Genomic DNA, 20,154 nt, shown 5'->3' on the forward strand with positions numbered 1-20,154 from the left:
ACTACAAAACCTAGTGTAAATAGGAACAAATGCATCCTAATGATAATAAATGGGCTACCCCTGTCTCTGTTGGGGATTTTTTTTTCTTTTGGAACCCAATTTTCATGGGACAAAAACCCCAAAGAATAGCATATTTGTTTAAAAGACCAAAGGTTGACAGCAAAAACAAACACAGGCATATGCCAACTTAACCCAGAAGCAAAATATTTTCTGTCAAGTAATGAAATGGAAGGTCTTTTGTCTCCTCAAATTTAACAGCTCGGTAAAATCTATTGGGAGATCCATACATTATCATTTTGCATACTCAGGTACTGAAATTTTTGCTCCAACACCAAATCCATCAGTTTCCATTTTAACAGCTTTTTATTTTCTTTTAGAACTTTGATTCTGTCGGACCACTTAAGGAAATGAATTAAAGGATAAATAAACATATTCAACTTAAGGCATCTTTGTTTACAAAATGATAAATGTACCGACTAATGTCAACACGTTTAATTCTCCATCCTGTAGCTTTGTGTAAACTGACCCTAATATATCCATAGGGATTTGTAGAATTTGCCGTGTGTACGACAGAAACATTCTACAGCTATTAGGTGACTGTGAAATTCAATCTACTAATATGATACATGGGGCATCCATTTCAGAACATGGTTTATAAAACATGCCAGTCACTCATGTTACTAACACAGTATCACATTGTACTGTTAATACTGACAATGACAATAACCGACAACACAGATGTTCACTTAATATAGTACATGTTTACAAAAAAAACCTATACCATAGTCATCCTAATAACCACAGCTTTCTCCAATATGTGCATATCAATATTAAATGTGATCTTATCTTCCAAAATTTTAAGCTTATTCTCTTGAAATCATTTAAATTTATGGGGGCCAAATTTGTGGATATAATTGTAAGATTTTTACAGGTTAATTTGGATTCACTTTTAAGTACATAGTACTGGTAAATAAAGATCAAGTTTCATAATTTGCTGAGGGTTGATGTCTTTATCTGCATTTTAAGTGAATCATAATATTTTCATAAATAAATGATTATGTAAGTTGTTAGCAATCCATATTGAATTGATGGAACAAAATAAGATTTAAAATTACTTGTTTTTTTTTAGAATTTGTATCCAAGTGACTATGCAAATCAGTAACACTTTATATTCTCCAATTTGTTTATGGTTATTAGGACAATTATGGTATTATAATAACTATTTACATGCAAGTCCTGCTGATCTTGAAAATGCGTTGTAATGTACACCATTTATGTTACCCAGACAGGATAGTATACTGATTAAATAGGCTTTGAAATTACCATACTGACCCAATTCATAACATATATGCATTCAGTTTTCTGGGTCAAATTTGGTTACCTTCTTTCTTGCCGGTTTTGTGGAGACTCTTGAACATTTGTTTGTACCAGTCATGCTGCTTTTCTTCATCCACATTCTGTGAAAAATAAAAAGTAGAAAAAAAATCAAGAAAGCTTCGACAAAAAACTGTATTTTTTCTACCGTATATTCCATTAATGTTTTCTAAAATTTGAAAACTTTTTTTCCAAGTTCCCAAGACTTGACAAGTACAGAATTTTTTTTTTCTTTCTCTTCAGAGTCACAAATGTACTTGCTAGTTTTATGAAAAAATGCTTGCTGGTAAAAAGAAACATTTGTCTATATTCAATTCCAAATACTACTAAGAATTTTTATGAAGTGACTTAATGATACAAATTTTAGAAACTTGTGCTGGCTGGATTTCAATTCAAATATTTAATATATGTTTTTTCTGAGATCAATGCAAATCTTTTCATTGCCAAGATTATAAGCAATCAAAAGTCAATTGAACTATCAATGTAAACATAATAGTTGGGTATGACAGTCATAATGTACTTAATTTGCAAATTGACACATCTTCCCCTGCAAAACTTAAATAACCACATACAGCTTAACAAAAGAGCAAGAATGCAAATATTTCCTCATTATCATATCTGGTTTCAAAGACCGATGCAATGATATCCACACGTATCACTAAATGCTGGAAAAGAGCCGCGATTGCTCCCACTGATTTAAACATCAAATTCATATCATAACGAAGCGCCTTATCAAAGGTATCTGTAACTTTAATCTCATTCTGGATAACTGTTATTCAAGTCATTGTCAAAGTTCAATAGTCCTGGGCTTAGACAAACTCTTGACCTTTATCAATTCCATAAAAGACCATTCAGGACAAAAAACAATTCTATCGCTCTTTAGATAGTCCTTATTCCTATGGCAGGAATATCTTTTTTTTATTCAATTAAGGGGTCTCTATAATGTAAACAACAACGCAGAGATTTTCCAATTTCCAGGTGTTTGATTTGATTTTAATTTCTCAGGACTAAATTCTTAAGACCCTCTTTGATTCCCACAGAAATCCCATGGCGTGCAGTTTCAAGATGTGTTTGCTCTACTTATAAAAAAATATTGATGTTCCAATTTCAGAACATATTTGGAAAATACTACCAACAAAAGCAAAGCCCATAAGTACAGGATACAGAATACACAAAATTGGTGTAATTATACGTCAAAATTTAAACAACCAATAGCTGCCTCACAATGGGAATAAGTGTGTAAAGAATTTTGAATTCTTTTCTTTTTGTTCTATACAGATAAAGAATAAATTAGGTCATGTCATAACAATGAAAATATGTCACAACAATGAAAATTCAAGAATGCAAAAAATTTTAAATACCCGTCCGGTACTCTCTGACACGAGAGAACTGCCCTAACAAGACTTACCGGTACACCCCTCCCCCATGCAACTTGGATAGTTCACTAAACGTAGCCTAGCTCTTTTTAAAGTTCATACTAATCCAGTAAGTTACAAAATGCTTTCAATGCAGACAAATTTGAAGTCTTTATAATATTAACTTAGACCTTGACATACCCGGTATGCAAAATGACCTTGACGAAAGTTGAAAAGTGACTTTTTGATCTATTGTTTAGGGTTTTAACTTTTAGGACCAAGGGCTTTATTACAAGACAATCAAATCTACCATGTTTTCGAAGTTCTTCTTATTTACTAGCTTTAAACATAGAAAAATTTTTACAGACAATATTGATATACATAGAGATCAGCAAGGCAGGCAGTTTTGACATAAATTCCCAAGGGTTTAAATTAAGTTTTCGGGGTTTATTCTAAACAGTGTTAATTATGATAATCATAGCTGATCATAAACTTAACACAAACTCGCATCAATCAAAATTATCATACTAATGTATCATCTTTAAGTGACACATAGATTCCTTTGCTAACCGAATTCCACTGTTAAAAAGCATGAAATCATCCTCCTAACGACCCTTATAGAAACCAAAAAAAATTTCTTATCCTGTAGGTCACGTATAAATAATTCTTAACTTCTTATCATCAATTAGAATCTCTTTTTTTAACAGACAGGTTTATTTTTTATGCACAGCATTTTAACAGCCTCTCCCATTATCAAGGGTGATACAGACGAACAGATCAAGAATTTGGTTGATTAGTGCTTGCACCTTCCATCTACCTGTCTAGTTTAACGCTATCCAGACCATTAGAGCTACATTCCATTGTAAAGGCCAGAGACACAGGGCTTTGTACATTGATTACACTGCTTATTTTTAACCTTACACATATCTTTCTAATGATGATTATTGAGCTTCTACATTATCTAGTCACATACGTATGTTGTGTGCAACCTTATTTTGTGAAAAATGCAATTCTGCATTAATTATTCAAAAGAACACATTTTCTCATGTTGCATACTAAATGGACTGCTTGATGTCTTCACAATTAAACATAGGGTTAACCAGTGAACAACTTGAATATAAATAAAACACGTCATACCATTCTGAAGGCCAGTGGCATGCCCTTCTCGTCGATGGGTCCGATTCCATCGTACTTCTTTGGTTTTCGTTCCACGATTTGGGAGTCCGTGATTTCCTCTTTGGCAGGCATTGCATAGTATGTATCCGTGGTCTTCACGCCTCCGTTTACTGAGCTTTGCTCCGAGATATATATTGCACCTTTAGGTATTTGACCTTCTGTAAAAGTGACAAAGGAAAAAAAGGTGTCTACAATTTTACCTTTGCATAAAGGTTCATTTATACATATGAAAGTATACATATAAATTATAAATGATCATCCCAGGCCCTCAGTGTTATGAAAACTCACCAGAGCTATGAACATTAACAAAAAACAAGCACAGCACTCGACAACAAAGGCTTGTAGCTAAATCACCTTTCGTCTACCTTTTAACAAAAACATCTTATTCTGTCACTAAGTGAAAAAAGAGGAAACTCAAGTCAAATATTATCAAGGAAAGCCATCACACATCTTTCCATCTCGTTTTTTGGCCCTGGGGGCACAATGCAGTATTTCTGGCCCAGGAATGTGTGTAGTAAAGTGTGACTGCAGTGTTCTGAATGAAGTCTGTTCCTGGTCATTTACATGTCATGCCCGACCGGTCAGGAATTTGTTACAGTATGAGGGGGATACAGTCGGCCTGTCGTGTCTGGCTACATCAGATTGTCGGTCCTGACAGGTGCCTTCCTCACATTACAGACAAGTTAGTGGTCGTTAAATCAGTTAATACACACATTTGTGTCACCTTGTGAATACAACAGCCTTGTTACTTATCCTTTATTGTTACCAAGATGTAACCTATGAGTGACAGTTTACAACGGCAACTCTTCTAAAAAGCATTTATCAATAAAACAGACATAAAGTTTAATGCTTTAAAAAGGTTTACCTCAAAGATTTTTATTTTTAAATTCATTTTATTTTTCCTTATCTGGGCAATGTCAATTAGACAGTTGTAAACTGTGGAATGTGATGTTTTTCTTAGAAAAATATTTTATTTCAATCAAGATGACACAAACTAAGGAAGGATTGTCAAATTAAATTCTTAAACCATAATTTCTCCTGTAAGAGTTTTTTTTAAACACAGACTCAAGTATATTATAAAGTAAATAAATGCTTTCAATCTAATTCTCTTACATAATGACACTAAATCCATTACAAACAGGATGACCTAACATTTTCTCAGATGTACCATTGTAGATTTAAGCAACAACATTCACATTAAGTCAAGAAATTAGTAGTCAAGAGTCTATCCACAAAGGAATGTCAAATATTGGTTAAACTTTGCAGCGTTTAGAGTAATCATTATACTGTTTCTAAAAACACACAGGCTCGTACAATCCACCCCTTAAAGAGAGTCAACATTGACACAAAGCAGCATTAATCTCCCCCTGCCACCGACTCACCCCACGTCAACTTCTCGTATTCAACACTTTCCACATACACAAACAATTTACTGTGGCAGCTATCAATAATAATTGTGTATTGCATGCAGAAGCCAACGCTAAAAATGGCTGGAACTTCTAATGGTTGCATGGAAGCTCTCATCTCTACAATTCCTTTAAATCCACTTCTAAAGTGGGAAGGGGGGGGGGGGTGTTCTTCTATCTCTTTTTTCCCCTCTATAATCACTTAAAAGATGACTCAAATAGAAATCAAAGAATTCACATAGGAGATTTCAAAGAGGGCTTTCAAATAAATATCAATTATAGTGCCGAATAAATTTAAGATCTGTTAAAAACTGTCTTTAAAACTTCTATTTAGTAAAAGGTGTTTGAGCAATTACACATATTAACATTATATTTAGGTGAGTGATAAATGAAAAATCAATTATTTCCCTTCAATGCATTCAATGATTTCTCTTTTGACACCATCATCTGTTAACCTTGAACCAGTACATATGAGGAAATAGCTTTATTAGAAGGCACTGATAAGCTAAAATGCCTATATTTGACATGTATACTTATTGCAAATCTTCTGGAACTAGACGCAAGATAAACATGCACTCTCTAGCTTATTTCCTTATGACTCACACTGTGCATAGTAAATTAATTTGCATAAAACAGTGCAAAATGCCCATACTCCAGGTATATACAACAACTAGACAGGAAAAATACTTCTTTCTGTACAGCCAAAAACAAAGATATAGACTATTTGACAAACCTGATCCAGGCATGCATGAACTTTGTAGTCCTAATTAACTTGTTTTATCAATTAATTAATATCCCGATGATCTTGTGGTTTAATTAATAATATAGTAGCTGTATTTAAATAAACACAAACGAGCTGTGATGGATGCATTCTGTACAGTACACATATTGGCAACTAATACAGCCCTATTTATGTGCAAAGGAAATGAAATAAATTATAGAAATTGAGAAAAAATCAGATAAAAACTAAAAACAAAAGCAGCATTCCGTGTTCCCCTCATCTTACCCTGTGTAACTACGACAGTTGGATGGTCGGAGATCAAATCCTCATAGCCGTTCTCTGAAATAATCACACGGTCATGCAAAAACCAGTCATCCAAAAAAACAAGCAAATCACTCGGAAAAATAAAACAGTATTAAATCCCAGACTCTAATTGGTGGATATTCACTAATTAAGAGTAATTAATTAAAATAAATATTTTAAACACACCAACAGTTAGCAAGTTCTAGATTTAACATTCCAACACAGTGAATTCCTCAAGGTGTAATGTACTGAGGGCAAAAAATGACAAGAGACAAGAGAGAGTGCCTGATCTATCACGTCACGCTTCAGCAATTTTCACAGTTAGAAGTCCGAAACTTTCACTATTTATAAATATAGAAATACACCTTTCATTTCCTGGATCTCACAAGTGCCAAATTTCCAATCACAATTATTTTCATTAATTCTCGCTTGCCGGAACCGATTTCAGTGTTGGCTCCCAGTTATAAACAGAACACCCAAATCCCTTTGAATTTACGGGGCTTTAAACAAATCGATACAAGAGAACAGTGCTTCTATATTAATTTTTCGGAGTTGTTTTTAAGTGGTGCCAAAACCACTCCAGGTTATCGTGCTACCTTTGGGTTTGAGGGTATGTGTAACAATCGGTAATAATATTAACCAGTCAGAACTCTGGGCATTTACAGAATAAACAAATGTTTGTACACCCCTGTTCTAGCCTTATCTTGGCCTGCAGGGGCCTTTAAATGGCTTAAACCTGCACTACTACATATTTTCCACCTATCATACCTCTTTTCATTAGATACATACCCTTCCCCTTTGTTTTTCTTCAATTTGGCAAAATTACTGTCTGGGCAGGATAAAAAAAAAATGCCTGCACTTCAGAATTGAACTAATTAAACAGCAGAAATTGGGAGCATTCACGCATCATTAGTTTTCACTGATGACTTCCAGATCTAGGTAACTGTTTGACACTTTAGTCAGGAGTATGTCACAACCAATCAAACCTTGTGAAAATCACTGAAAAACGACAACATTTTTCTAACCCTAGTCATCCCGACTAGACAAGATCTACAGGACTTGGTTGTTACAACTGTTCAGACTAGCCTCAAACATTCAGTTGAAATGAAACAGCCACTGTGATAGCATCAGGCACTCAGACTTGTCTACCCACAAACAGTGAAAGATTTGGTCATAAAAATGTGAGAGGACAAAATTTGGTTTCAAAATTCAAAAACAAAAAAATTTAGTGAAGTGGGATTGAAAAACAAACTTCAAAAACATGACCAAAAAAGGGAAACTTTGAGAAATAAAATAAACGTGATTTCCAAGAGAACTCTAGATGTTTACCTCTGTTTTTCTGCAGCAGTGTGACATAGGGACTCTGAGTGGACGGCAGTCGGCTTATACTGGGTTCCTCTCTGTGGGGGTAGTGACGACTGTCCACGTCCCTCTCCTGGCCCCCGTTCATGTGTCCGTGGGAGGCGAAGGTGTTGGAGGGGCCAGTGTCCGTGCTGATGGTGGGTGAGGCAGTAGTGAAGGCAGTGGGCGGCGGGGCCCCATAGGAGTAACCAGACAGCATGCTGTCTGTCATGCTGCTGTCATCGTCCGCTGCAGAGTGGCTGGTGAAGCTTTCCTCTTGGGGTGGGGAGGTTATTTGCTCTTCTTTCTACAAACCATTGAACAAAGATAACAACCTTTCTGCGCTTACGATACACACACCAACAAAATCTTCTCACATTTGGTCAACACTGGTGGATCCACCTTAACTTCGATTGCAAAATTTATTCATATAGGATATAGTAAAAATAAGTGTCAGTTCCAAAATAAAAATGGCTCATGGGCACTTCTCCATCCAAAACATGTTTGGAAATATGTAATACTAATGCAGTGCAATTGCTGATCAGCATTAAAAATATCCACAAGTTAAAGGCTTAGTTCACTGCATTAACTACAGATTAATTAGAATTACTCATTTCAAACATGCAATTGGAACAGTATCAAACAGAGAAATCCGTTTGGTTATACATTTCTGAGAAATAAATAAATATCAGTGAATCTGTATCAAAGTGGCATAAATTACTTCAAATTGTTGGGATTTTAGCAAAAGATAGAAAATATTGCATTGTTTATCGTAACAGTGAATTACTATTTTGCTAATCTGATTTCTGAATACAAAGAAGTAAGGGTCAGTGCCTCCTTTGGTGTCCAACATGCCAAATGCATCATTGTTCACATTACCCAGTGAGCAGACATTGATCCACACTAAGAAACATTGACAGCCGAGGTGAATATCCCTATGATAAAATATTACACAGGCAGTTTATCTATGTGATTTCACATAAAGCTTCACATGAAATTTGCATGAAGCTCTTTTCTTGTGAATTTCAAGCGAAGCACAATTGGCTGCGGCACACATCTGTTAAACACCTCTTAGCAGAGTATAGGTGGAGGCTAACCTTTTGGTTGAACCGTTTTTCCGGTTTGGGTGAGGTATCCAGTCGCACCGGTTTGTACTCCTTCTTTACTAGGGAAGGACCGGAAGGTTTCCAGATAGCAGGAGTGCTCTTCACCAGATTAGTAGGGGACCGAGGGGACTTGGCTTTCTGCTGTTCGAAGAAGGACCGAGATTCTGGTTCTGGTTGATCTACATCAGGAAAAAACATTCAATTTACAGTGTAATACGGCTTTTTTGTACCGTTACATGTAAACTAAAAGATACACTAGAATACGCACAACTGCAAACGTATACATGCATCATCAAATCAGCCTCAACTCTGTTTCCTAACAATTATCCAAATCATGAATTCAAATCCAGCAAACAAGAGTGAAAAATAAAATCAAAGTATAAAGAAAATAAAACCCAGAATTTTTTTTTTTTTCAACAAAAATTTTCTGCAACCAACCTTTGCAATTCCAGACACAAGATTTCACCGAACAACTATATTTTCACATTAATTGGTAAATGGTCAATTTTCTTCTTCTTCCACTATGAAACCTGACTTAATTTGTAACAATTGCCACCTAGGTCTGGAACCTCACAAGACAACATTGTGTATATATGTAAGTATATTGTGACTTTTGTATGCAAAATTGTGGTACAAATTATAGGTTTCTCTCCCGTCTATCAATTTAAACGGACATAAAAAATCCTGCAATCCAATTTGGTGAAGACAAATTGGAGGGGATTACTTTAAATCTACCATAGAGAGCTAGTGACACCTTCAATAAACAGGCCAAGGGAAAATCTCTCTCCTATCTCTCCTACACAATCATTACCAATGATCTACTACCAACCATTGAAGAATTGACACTCTCACTGTCATAACTGTGCATAGGTTTTTCTGAAGATCTAATTCCACACACAAACAATTGTGCTCCACATGGATGATGCCTTTTCATGATTGTAATCCATGAATAGTGTCAAATCCTAATTCTCCTTGCCGGTGATGAACCCCATTCAGCCATTCAGCAACGCATTGTGAGCGCATCCATAGCACGCAATGAGAAATCAATACGGGCCAATTACACTACCCAAAACAATGAAAGCAAACATTTAAAATCCACCCGTGATTAGAATTAAGACAACCTTGGTGATAAAAGCTGAAATTGAAACTGTGAGTGACCTATCGGTTGCAGTTGGGCCCTGATTTAACTGTATCGATATTTCTGATCAATGAAGATTCACGATAGGTTTGTGACCGGTTGATAGCGAGGCAACATCTGGCCACATAACTGCTCTTATTACACCATAAACGTACATCAAAGAAATGTAAGCTTTTTGTTTAATGAACCACAAATAAAAACAATTTGAAGTTACAAAGTAAATATATATTTGGATATATATAGAATGAACTTTTATATTGAACATTGCTTTAAAAAAATTAATGGTAGCCATCAAATAATCTAATTTCAGAAAGAATCCGAAATATTCTCTAAGTGATTATTTCAGTTATATATTTTGAGAACTTTAATTGGGATAGAAAGAAAAGATAAATACTCCAATTAATTTAATGAATGGATGTTTAAACTAAAAGTATTATTTTAAGATACTTACCCAAGTTGTTGAATTGCTTTGGCTGCTGCCCATACTCATCTCTGTTGTCATTCACTGATAAAAACAAAAACGATACATTGGGTTAATTGTTAGTTCAGAACCCTCTTCACATTCTTGCCACGGATATGCAAGACATTAATTAATCATTGAGTCTTCATCTGAAGTTATCTTGGAAAAACCAGCAAACAAAGCAATATATTCTTATCTAATAACTAAACTACAAAAACACTATCGAAACAATGCAAGGAAAGCTTTGCCAAAGAGGAAAATCATAAAAGTATAGCTAACCACAATACAAACTGAGCTAGGTAGCCCTTTATAGAAAGAGAATAACAAAATGGGCATATTGCTTTTATCTCTGGGCTGAATGATTCACAAATGCTTTTTGTCATGGCTAAAGTGAGCATCTAAACTAATCACAGATGAAGATACACAATTGCTAGTGGTATATGTCATCGACCTAGCTTCCAAACCTTAAAATACCAGTAAATACCACCTTTAAAAATCTACACCTGCCTTACACAAATCTAAGAGATCATTTCCCAGCTATCTGAGAATTTTATCACTTGGTATTGATGGAAACAGAGGAAATGACGATGCAAGTGTTGCAGATGTTGCAATGATGAGTTGCTGTCTGCTTTGATCAAGAGGGAAGTGAGTTAGCTCCCCTCTTTTTTTTTTGCTTACTTCCTTTCAATGAGCACTGTTTTTGTATCTAATCTCCTTTAGTATTTCTTATCTTTTGAACCATACTGCTAATCTCATCTCACATTTCTTTTTTTACCATGACCTAGAAACTTTTTTCATTCATCCTAATTTCTCCTCTGAATCGTTCACAACTGAATTAAACAATTTGAATGAAATAGAGATAAAACTGAAGACACTAGTAATTTGTAAATACTGCGCAAGACATTCCATAAACAAGGAAATTTGAGAACATGTACTGTGAAGTCAATACTTACAGCTAGAGAGAGACTTCCAAGGTCTTACATCAGCCATTGTATGCTATAATTCCTTATATGAAACTGATCACAGAGACAGTCTTTCCTAACTTTACACAGTAATGACCTAGCCAGATGCTTCAAGAAACATTCTGGCAAATGCCTAATGTTATTAAGTGTTTATAATGTCCATGATGTGCTGGACCGGAATCAGAACTATTGATTGACATCACCCACAGAGTATTTGGTCCAAGATTTTGATCTTATCCAGAAAGAAGAAAATCCTGTCCTTCCATAGTTGCAAAAATCTCAGCTTTTAGTGTATGACTTCCCCTAATTTCCTTCTTACCAGAAACCAAGTCTATGTAACACATCAATATGTCCAAGAATACATAAAACAAGCCATATGATACTTGACTTATCCAGAATAAATCAATACACAACAGAAATGAAATGTCAAATTATGATAATTACTGTATTGGGCCAGCCAAATTCCTTATCATTCTATATAAACTGCATGGTACTCTACTGCATGTTTCATGCATAGGATATCAGCATCCAATGGGACAAACCACAGACACAATATTACATGAAATAACACTAAAAGAACTGAAGAACAAACCATAAATCAACTGCTGAAAGTATAAAGCATGAAAAAAACTGGAACCAAAAATGAAGCATTAAATACATTTCTCTAAATAAACAAAATTCTATACTCGGAACTAATAGAATATAGGCTACTATGTTTGCATTTTCAGAAATAAATAACATAAAATAATATTAAATTGTGCGCTGCAAAAAAAAGTGATTAAAAAACTGAAAATGAAGTCTGGACATGGATTAGTATGGGGGTTTGTATAGGTTTCTTTATTCAGGAACAAGACAATTTTTAATGCCAATTTTTAGTTTGAAGGAAGATCAACATATTAGTTTACGTCCCATGCTGACTCGGAACCTCACATGCCGGGGTTGAACTGTCCTGTTAGTGTGTTCATCCAAGTGCAGTGTTCACATGCTAGAAGTTCAATGCATCAGAACACCATGCATCAGAACACCATGCCTACCTGAACCTTGTTTATCACAGTGAGAAATGCTGGGAGGAGCCTCCTCATGGTGAACCTGTAGCTGGACAAATCGGGGGCAGGGCATCCTCGCTCTGTCCCTCTGCTCCTCTGGCAAGGTCTCGCTCCCAGAATCTTCAAATCCCTCCGGTACCGGCAAGCGTGGATAACTCTCATTGTCTGAGGTCTCCACGACTTGCTTTGGTGGACTCGAAAATAAACTTCCTATCTTTTTCCCTAGATCTACCTGTTTAGGTTCAGGGGACGGCTCTCTGTAGCTACTGCTGAAACTGTTATCTAGACTTTGGATTTCTCTTGGTGATGTGTAACTCTGACTGTCTCCAGGAGTAAAACTTGGACTTTTCACAGAATACACACCACTTTGGTTGTCTTGTGAAGATGTGAAGCTCTGATCTTTATCTTCAGGTTTCTTTGAAGATTTATCCTTGGTACCAAAGTATGCATCCACCCCGGACATCAGCTCTTGTGTTATGTTATTCAAATCAGACATATAGTCCCTGTCAAATGGTTTTGGGCCTTTCCCCATCTGAATAGGTTTGCTAGAGCCTTTAGCAGGACCTTTTCCAATGCTACGATTATCCCTAACAAAGAAATCAACATCAGTGGAATAACCCTCAGATATCGGTTGCTGAGTTTTATGTGGGGCCCACTTTGATCGAAAGTCAGGCTTCCTTCCATATTCAGCCTCACTTTCATACCCTCTGTGTCCTTGATTTTTCTTAAAATTTGGAAGAGTTGAATATGAGTGAAATTCAGCATCATCATAATCAGGCTCTGCCACAATTTTCTGTTGTGATTTCTTCACAGGTAATGTAGCATAAGACCCAGGACTGTAGTTATTAGCCTGCCCTTTCCCAAAGTTCTCACTCTGCCAAGAGGATCCCCGACTGGTTATTCCAGAGTCATAGGACCTGGTTTCTTCAGTGATGGAATTCCTTGTATCTGGGGCAGATGATGTCTGTATAGTCAGTGGAACAGAATTTTCTAGAGGTAAGTTATGACCTCTGGAAGGGTTTTGTTTTGCTGGAAGAGGACACTCCAGTTCCATAGAACGATCCTGTGCATGTTGCCTTTCAAATATATGCTTTACAGGATTTGGCTTCTCTACCAGCACAGGCTCTATTGTCTGTTCCATTGGGACAGGAGAGTCCTTTTTATATGAATACTGAACTGGGACCTGTCTTTCAATTTCAACTGACTTTTTGGGGGAAGCCATTGAATGTTCCTGTTTGAATGAGTGATGAATTGGAACAGGGCGCTCCACTTCCACTTTCTGTTCAGAAGGTGCAGCTTGTTCAATGTGAACAAACTTTTCCTGTGGAACAGACTGTTCAATTCTCACATGATGTTCTTTAGGAGTCGAATGGCTGACTGGTGTTTCTGCTGAGCTGGTTTGCTTGGGTGACATATAAGAATACTGAATTGGAATTTCATGAACTTTTCTCGGAGTATGTGCACCTTCAGACACGTCTGCCTTTGCAAAACTACTGTCCTTTTGTACAGGAGTGAAAGTTGCCTCACTTGAGAAGCTCTGTAGCTTCGGTTCACTGCCTGGACTCCATCCGTCAAAGCCTTTGACTGAGGTAGGAGTACCATCCACCTTATCCAACTTTGCATAAGTTGGGGTTTGTGGAGAGGAAGCCACAGTGTGGAATTTTCCATGTGAGGGTGGAGTTGCTCGTTGTATCTTGATCTCCCTACCTTGTGAAGGTGGATGGTGTTCGATTTTGATCTCTCTGGTGACTGGTGGGTTGGTATTGCCTTGGGGGGACCCCATATGCTGAAAGTTTTTAGGAGTGTTCACATGTTGTATCTTAAGTTCCCTTGGCTGCGAATCTGCAAACATGGATGGAGGTTCTGGCGTTAGAGACATGACGGTCTGGGACTGTTCATCTATTTTTGTTTGGGATGGGTCTGATGTCACGAGAGGAGAGAAACAAAAGTAATTCAATTAAACAATCTCACAGCAAACAAACACAAAAAACAGATCAAGGAAAGCCAGAATCTAGTTTAGTTTTTGTTTTATCAATTGTTAACCTTAGCGTTTTTCAACGGAGAAGATGGCAATACATTATACATGTATTACAAAGTCTAGACAAAAATGAAAATATCCTAGAATCTAAATGTGAATTTTAACATGAGGGAACTGAATAAACTCAAAACATGAACTTAAAATAAAACATAGCTTGCTTTGAACAATTATCTACCACAGCCTAACCAAAGATATCTGATTACAAGATTTTCTAATGATACACAACTCCTTTCAGTCTTGTCAATCAAAAAGGTTTCGAATAATGGATAGATTTTCTTTCTGTAGAAAATTATCAAGACATGATCTAAGGAGTTAATGTCAGAATGTTCACTGCTGGTTTTTTTCATTTACCTTCAGTGGTTATTTCTATAAGGAATGATAGATTTCAGATCAAGTGCAAGGGTTTTTTTTTCACAGATAAGATGTGAATGTGAATAAAAGTCAGGAGAGGTAACTCCAGAAAGATAATTAGTACAAGAACAGAAACAATGCAAATCAATATATTGAACACAACTGTCAAAAAAAAAAGAAACAATTTCATTGTCATGCTGAACTCAAGTTCAAAAACCAAGACATAACACCAGAAGAGCACAGAAAGGCAGTAAAGAATGGGTGAGGGGAGGAATATTCATGCATTGGCCACGAAACCATCTACCTTGCTCATCGCTGCCTAACTTTGATATTTTTTCCATCTGTCGGAAGAACAGATCCAGACCCTTTGAGGAGCTACCCGGGGAAGCACTGGGTGTAGTGAAATTGCTCAGGGTATCTGCTTCAGGCAGACTCTTAGAACCCATTATAGGAATCGGTTTACTCTTGGGTTTGGGAGGAGGTGCGGGTTTGGGCAAGTGCCGCCGCTGAATGGCTGGTGAAATGACCGGTGATGAGCGGGCAGAGTCACTGGTGTAATAGGAGGTGGACCAGAGACTGGGGGAGGAGCGGTCCCAGGAGGAATCTATAGTGGAGCAGACTACATAGAACAACATTAAGGCTCTAACAGTGAGCAGCTCAGACAAGGAGACCAAGCGCTACTTCTTTTTTTACTAACACAAAATTATCTTGACTTTGATTTTGTTTCATCAATTACTTTCTTAATGTTTAATTGAACATTTTATGAATATTAATCTTATATGCAAAATTATTTGACATTTTGTGTACAATTTTAGCAGTAATTCTTTATGCATGATATCAGATCTTGAATGCAGATTTTTATTAGCATAATTATCTCCTTGTCTGATCATTGACAACATCAATTTTTTTTTTTCAACAGGGACTGTCGTTATATTCCGTGTTTTTATTTAAGCTTTTAAGCCTGATTTCATACAACATAACTTTACACTCAAATTCTACTCTAGCATATTGTCCCTGTTGAAACAAACAAAATGATCACAGGTTCATGTATCACCATTAAATATTGAAACTTTACAACATCGATACACAATTATGGTATCAGTTTGTTTCACTTATCACTGCAGATCTATAAGCAGACATTGAAAAAAAATTAAGCAAAAATATTTGCAGGAAGATCAACCAATGAGAGGACAGCTTAGTTACAGAAGATATTGACTGTTTAGGTTTTCGGAGTAGAAATTCCAAAAAATCAGTGGATCATGAAGAATTATTTAATAATTCATTTGCTTTTCACAAATTCCCTGAAGGTCTCTATGAAAATTATTTTCTGACATTATTTCTTGAACAAAAATGAAAACTTCAAATTTGAAAGAAATATTTTGGATCATGAAAGCAATATGTATCAACTAAAGCAAAATGTTTAAAACTGTTGGGTAAAAGGGGGTAATCACACCATGCAACTGTGCATAAAACAATATAAACTTAGCAATGTGTGTGTATGACATGTATGTGTGCTTGCTTGATGTGAGCCAAGAGCTTGTAAGTAGCATTTCCTTTTTAGATTCCAAGAGAGAATTGCGGATTGCCAGGCTTTATCACACATCTAGTCATCCACAGAAAGTATTTTGTTTTTTACCCCTGATCCTCTGCAGAGGTTTGGGAGATATAGGGACCATGAGTTTGGACCTAAATCTGGGGCTTGACGGGACAGACCTGGATATTCGACCTGTGTACAACCACAAAGTTACATACAATACTGGAAAAAAATCTTGATGTCATGAATATTTCAAAACGTTTCTTTTTTTACCCCCGGTGATTGGATAACGTACCAAGACTTGGGTGCACTGTGACCGATGATGATGTGGCGGGCCGCACAGAGGTGGTGCTGTTGGTGGTAGCTGTGGTAGCCACACGGTTGTTGGAGAAGGACACTGGTTTATAGGACTTTGTGGTCTGCTCCCCTAAAATTCAATACAAATCTGTCATTTCATTTCTTCCAAATGGTGTACCAAATTATGTGAATCATTATGCACAAGAAAACGCAACAGTTCATAAGAAAGAGCTAGAGAAAGACATACAATATTACAGAGCAATAAAGATTAGGATTTCAGCTATACTGCAGCAATTAATATTCTGGTTATAATATAAGCAGATCTTCTCAATATTTAATTTCTTTCTGATTTCACATAAAAAGCACAGAAATAAATACAAATACTTGTTGTTTATGAATGCAACAGACCCTTTCATTACAACCCTCGCGGGGAGACATGCTGTCTATTATATGATTACCTTCAGATATGGATAATTTGAAATCTAAATATACGGTAGTAATTCTTGTAAGGGGTTCTTCCTTTGTTGTATTCACAAGAGAGATCATAAAGTTGATTTATTTCTGTTATTCTGCGACAGAGGAATTGAGAAAACACCCACTCATTTTGTCTGTGAACCTTTTTTTCCCTTATCAGCTATTTATTGCCGTACCCATGACTTCTCTATTTGTAATCCAATTTACTAATACTTGACTAAAGAACATATATACATATATACCAAGGTATTGAAATAAACCAATTGCCTTATTTTAAAATATATGGCATATTAAATTTAGAAGATCTTTCAACTCAGTAAAATATTTCTTCACAAAAACTATTCACAACTATGGTTAATAGGATCCAATTTTGAAAATTATTAATTTCACTATTGAAGATTTTTTTGGAAACATTTTTAGGAGTACTCTAAAACTTCTTCAGATAATTTACAACAGCAAACAACACATCAGATTTTTTAAAACTATTTCTCCAATGTGAAGCAGACACAAACCCTTAGGGGACCAAACAGAAGAAAAAGATTTAGATGCAAGGCCATCTCCATAGCGACTAGTATCCATGGTTTTATTGGATGACCTAGAAATCCCGCCACCTGCAAGCATCAGTAATAGCTATCATATCTAAATGTAAGATTAAAGCAACAAAAAAATATTAGAAACTGCCCACCACCATAAAAAGCATGCATCTTAGCCATAACCAGGTGGTTATAATTAAATGGAAAAGTACAAAATTATGAATCAAACATAATTTCCATTAATATCAAGTAAAGCACATGCAGAGTATCTGTTTATTAAATAAATATTGTAAAAATAAAATTGACTAAATAGAAGTCTACATTACAAAATTCATTGTAAATACATCTATAATATATACAGGGTATTAAAGCCTGTTTTATGAAATATGATAACAAAAAATACCAAGGTATTGATTCGTGGTTATTTTACACCTCTCTTAAAAGTAAAAGTATGTGTCACACATAGATCATGGGTCAATATTGATCTGTGGAATCAATCACGCCATAGCTGTGCAAAATTTGGGATCTTTAAAATATGGCCTAAAAACAAATCTGCAAGAGTCTGTGTTATCTGTGTAATTAAAGAGAGAGGTTCCACATAAAACCCGGATGGTGATTGTGACATGTTAAAAATACTACCGGTAATTCCTTGTTTATGAAGTGTACATCATGTACATAGTGACAATTGTGAACTCAATCATCAGTTGACCACTGCAGCAATTGGGTGATGTTATAAAGTACTTCATGAAGAACACCAGGGCATAAACGGAAAAGAACTGTACATGTAGATTTTTTATTTATCTCTTTCCTCTACGTCTACCTTATCACAGTCTGGTCAAGAACTCCTAATTATTTTTTTTTTGAATTTTCACAACACTGTATCAATTTTTAAATAGTAGGCTGACCCAGTACCAATAGATGTTTTATTATGGAGTTAATCCTTTAGAGTACCGGCAGATTATACTGTATTTTATCATAATATTTAAATCAATGTATCTGTTACCTAAATGGTACTGATGTAGGATCTAATTTATTTTTTACAGCATCCTTCCAGTATCGACCAAGAAATTTGATTATCAAAGCTAATAATCTTAAGAGTATACTAATTAATGGTAATACATGTTATAAGTTAACTAAACTGTACATTTATAATACCAGATACACTATAAGACTAGCATATAATATGCTCCAGGTACTATGCTAAAGCATTGATACAGAACACTAGCAGCTTTCAGCCACAATAAAGGTATAGCTATGATATCCATCTATCCAATGGGTTGATACATAATGGCTCTACAAAGCTTAGGGGAGATAATGTTCTAAGGGGCTCAGAGGTCCTAAAATGCCAAGATGTCCATGATAGAATGAGGCTACTACATGTATCTGTGAAAGACTGCATGACTTTTTAGTGTTCAAGTCACTCCAAAAAGATAATGTCTGTAAAAGGCAGAAGCCCAGAGTTAAGAGGTATAAAGCCACTCATTGAGTTGTCTTACATTGCGGCTCCACGATCATTCGTGGGGTGGCACGGAAAATCCCTGAAGTTAACAAAAAGTCGCAAATTTTTCATCACCCTGGTTGCATTGCTATTTAACTGCCATTACCACTGCTCAGTGTGACAGAAATTCAATTTTGAAAAAAAATCAAAACAAAAACATAAAAAAGACAAAAAATTATCCAAAACAGTGTATGTACCATTCAAAAATGAACACTGAGTATCATTGTACAATGTGCTTGAAATGATAAGCTACCCAACTCGTGGATGGAAACAATACCTGACACATTCTCCAGCGAGTGGGTATGCAAGTCTCCGTTCATTTGTCCATTCATGACGGCTGAGCCAGATCTGAAAGCAGAGATCACACGGTAATCGTATTGTAAGTACAGCAAAATGACAACAGTTATAGAAGCAGTGTGTGGCAGATGGGCACAGTTTAATAAAAGTTTCTATCTTCTACAATCAATCTATGATTCATACACTAAAATAACACAGTACATTAAACAACAGGTGTCAATCTGAATTCGTTTTTACACTAAGCAGGATGTTCTTCTTTAACTGCATATATTATTGTATACTGTATACAGGGTTATTTTCATCCCATGTTATTTTCGTCATTCTTCTCCTGCAAATGGTTTTGTCCCGTCTTGAATTCACCAAGACAAAGTTGTGTTTAAAGAGAGATCATTTGAGACATTGAAATTCACTAATTCTTAAATTTGCCCGCTGACAACAAGATGAAAATGGGCCAAAATTAAATGGGGGCAAATATTTCCCTGTATATGGTATCATCATAATCCCAAGTCCTCTGCTTGATGTTCTTCCGAACTACAGTCAAACTTCGTTACCTCGAACAAGATGGGACCATTTAAAAACTTCGAGATATCCGAGTATTCGAAATATAAAGGGTAAATTACTTCGAAAAAATAAGTGAGTGGGACTTAAAAATCCCTTTAACATATCCATTGTATTTGAGATATCAGTGTTCGAGATATCAAAGTTCAACTGTACTTGTATGCTGTACATAGTGCTTCATTTACA

At 35.8% G+C, this 20,154-nt stretch overlaps 1 protein-coding gene across 35 annotated transcripts in view; it reads right to left on the bottom strand.

Moving 5' to 3' along the window:
* Window positions 1-20,154, bottom strand: part of LOC128165855 (sorbin and SH3 domain-containing protein 1-like) — a 67,534-nt gene that overhangs the window by 31,261 nt on the left and 16,119 nt on the right. For 27 of the 35 annotated variants that reach the window (XM_052830742.1, XM_052830741.1, XM_052830732.1 and 24 more), the window contains exons 3-14: window positions 19,391-19,461; window positions 17,595-17,693; window positions 16,607-16,738; window positions 16,414-16,503; window positions 15,082-15,381; window positions 12,377-14,308; window positions 10,372-10,425; window positions 8,774-8,961; window positions 7,665-7,983; window positions 6,318-6,371; window positions 3,867-4,063; window positions 1,382-1,457 (exon numbers count right to left, since the gene is read on the bottom strand). In XM_052830742.1, the coding sequence (XP_052686702.1) occupies window positions 1,382-1,457; window positions 3,867-4,063; window positions 6,318-6,371; window positions 7,665-7,983; window positions 8,774-8,961; window positions 10,372-10,425; window positions 12,377-14,308; window positions 15,082-15,381; window positions 16,414-16,503; window positions 16,607-16,738; window positions 17,595-17,693; window positions 19,391-19,461 (3,512 nt within the window). Of the gene's footprint in view, window positions 1-1,381; window positions 1,458-3,866; window positions 4,064-6,317; window positions 6,372-7,664; window positions 7,984-8,773; window positions 8,962-10,371; window positions 10,426-12,376; window positions 14,309-15,081; window positions 15,382-16,413; window positions 16,504-16,606; window positions 16,739-17,594; window positions 17,694-19,111; window positions 19,154-19,390; window positions 19,462-20,154 lie in introns of all 35 variants that reach the window. The other 8 variants (XM_052830730.1, XM_052830739.1, XM_052830736.1 and 5 more) reach the window with 8 other exon arrangements.

Source organism: Crassostrea angulata, chromosome 10 (assembly GCF_025612915.1).
Source record: "Crassostrea angulata isolate pt1a10 chromosome 10, ASM2561291v2, whole genome shotgun sequence".
Lineage (NCBI taxonomy): Eukaryota > Metazoa > Mollusca > Bivalvia > Ostreida > Ostreidae > Magallana > Magallana angulata.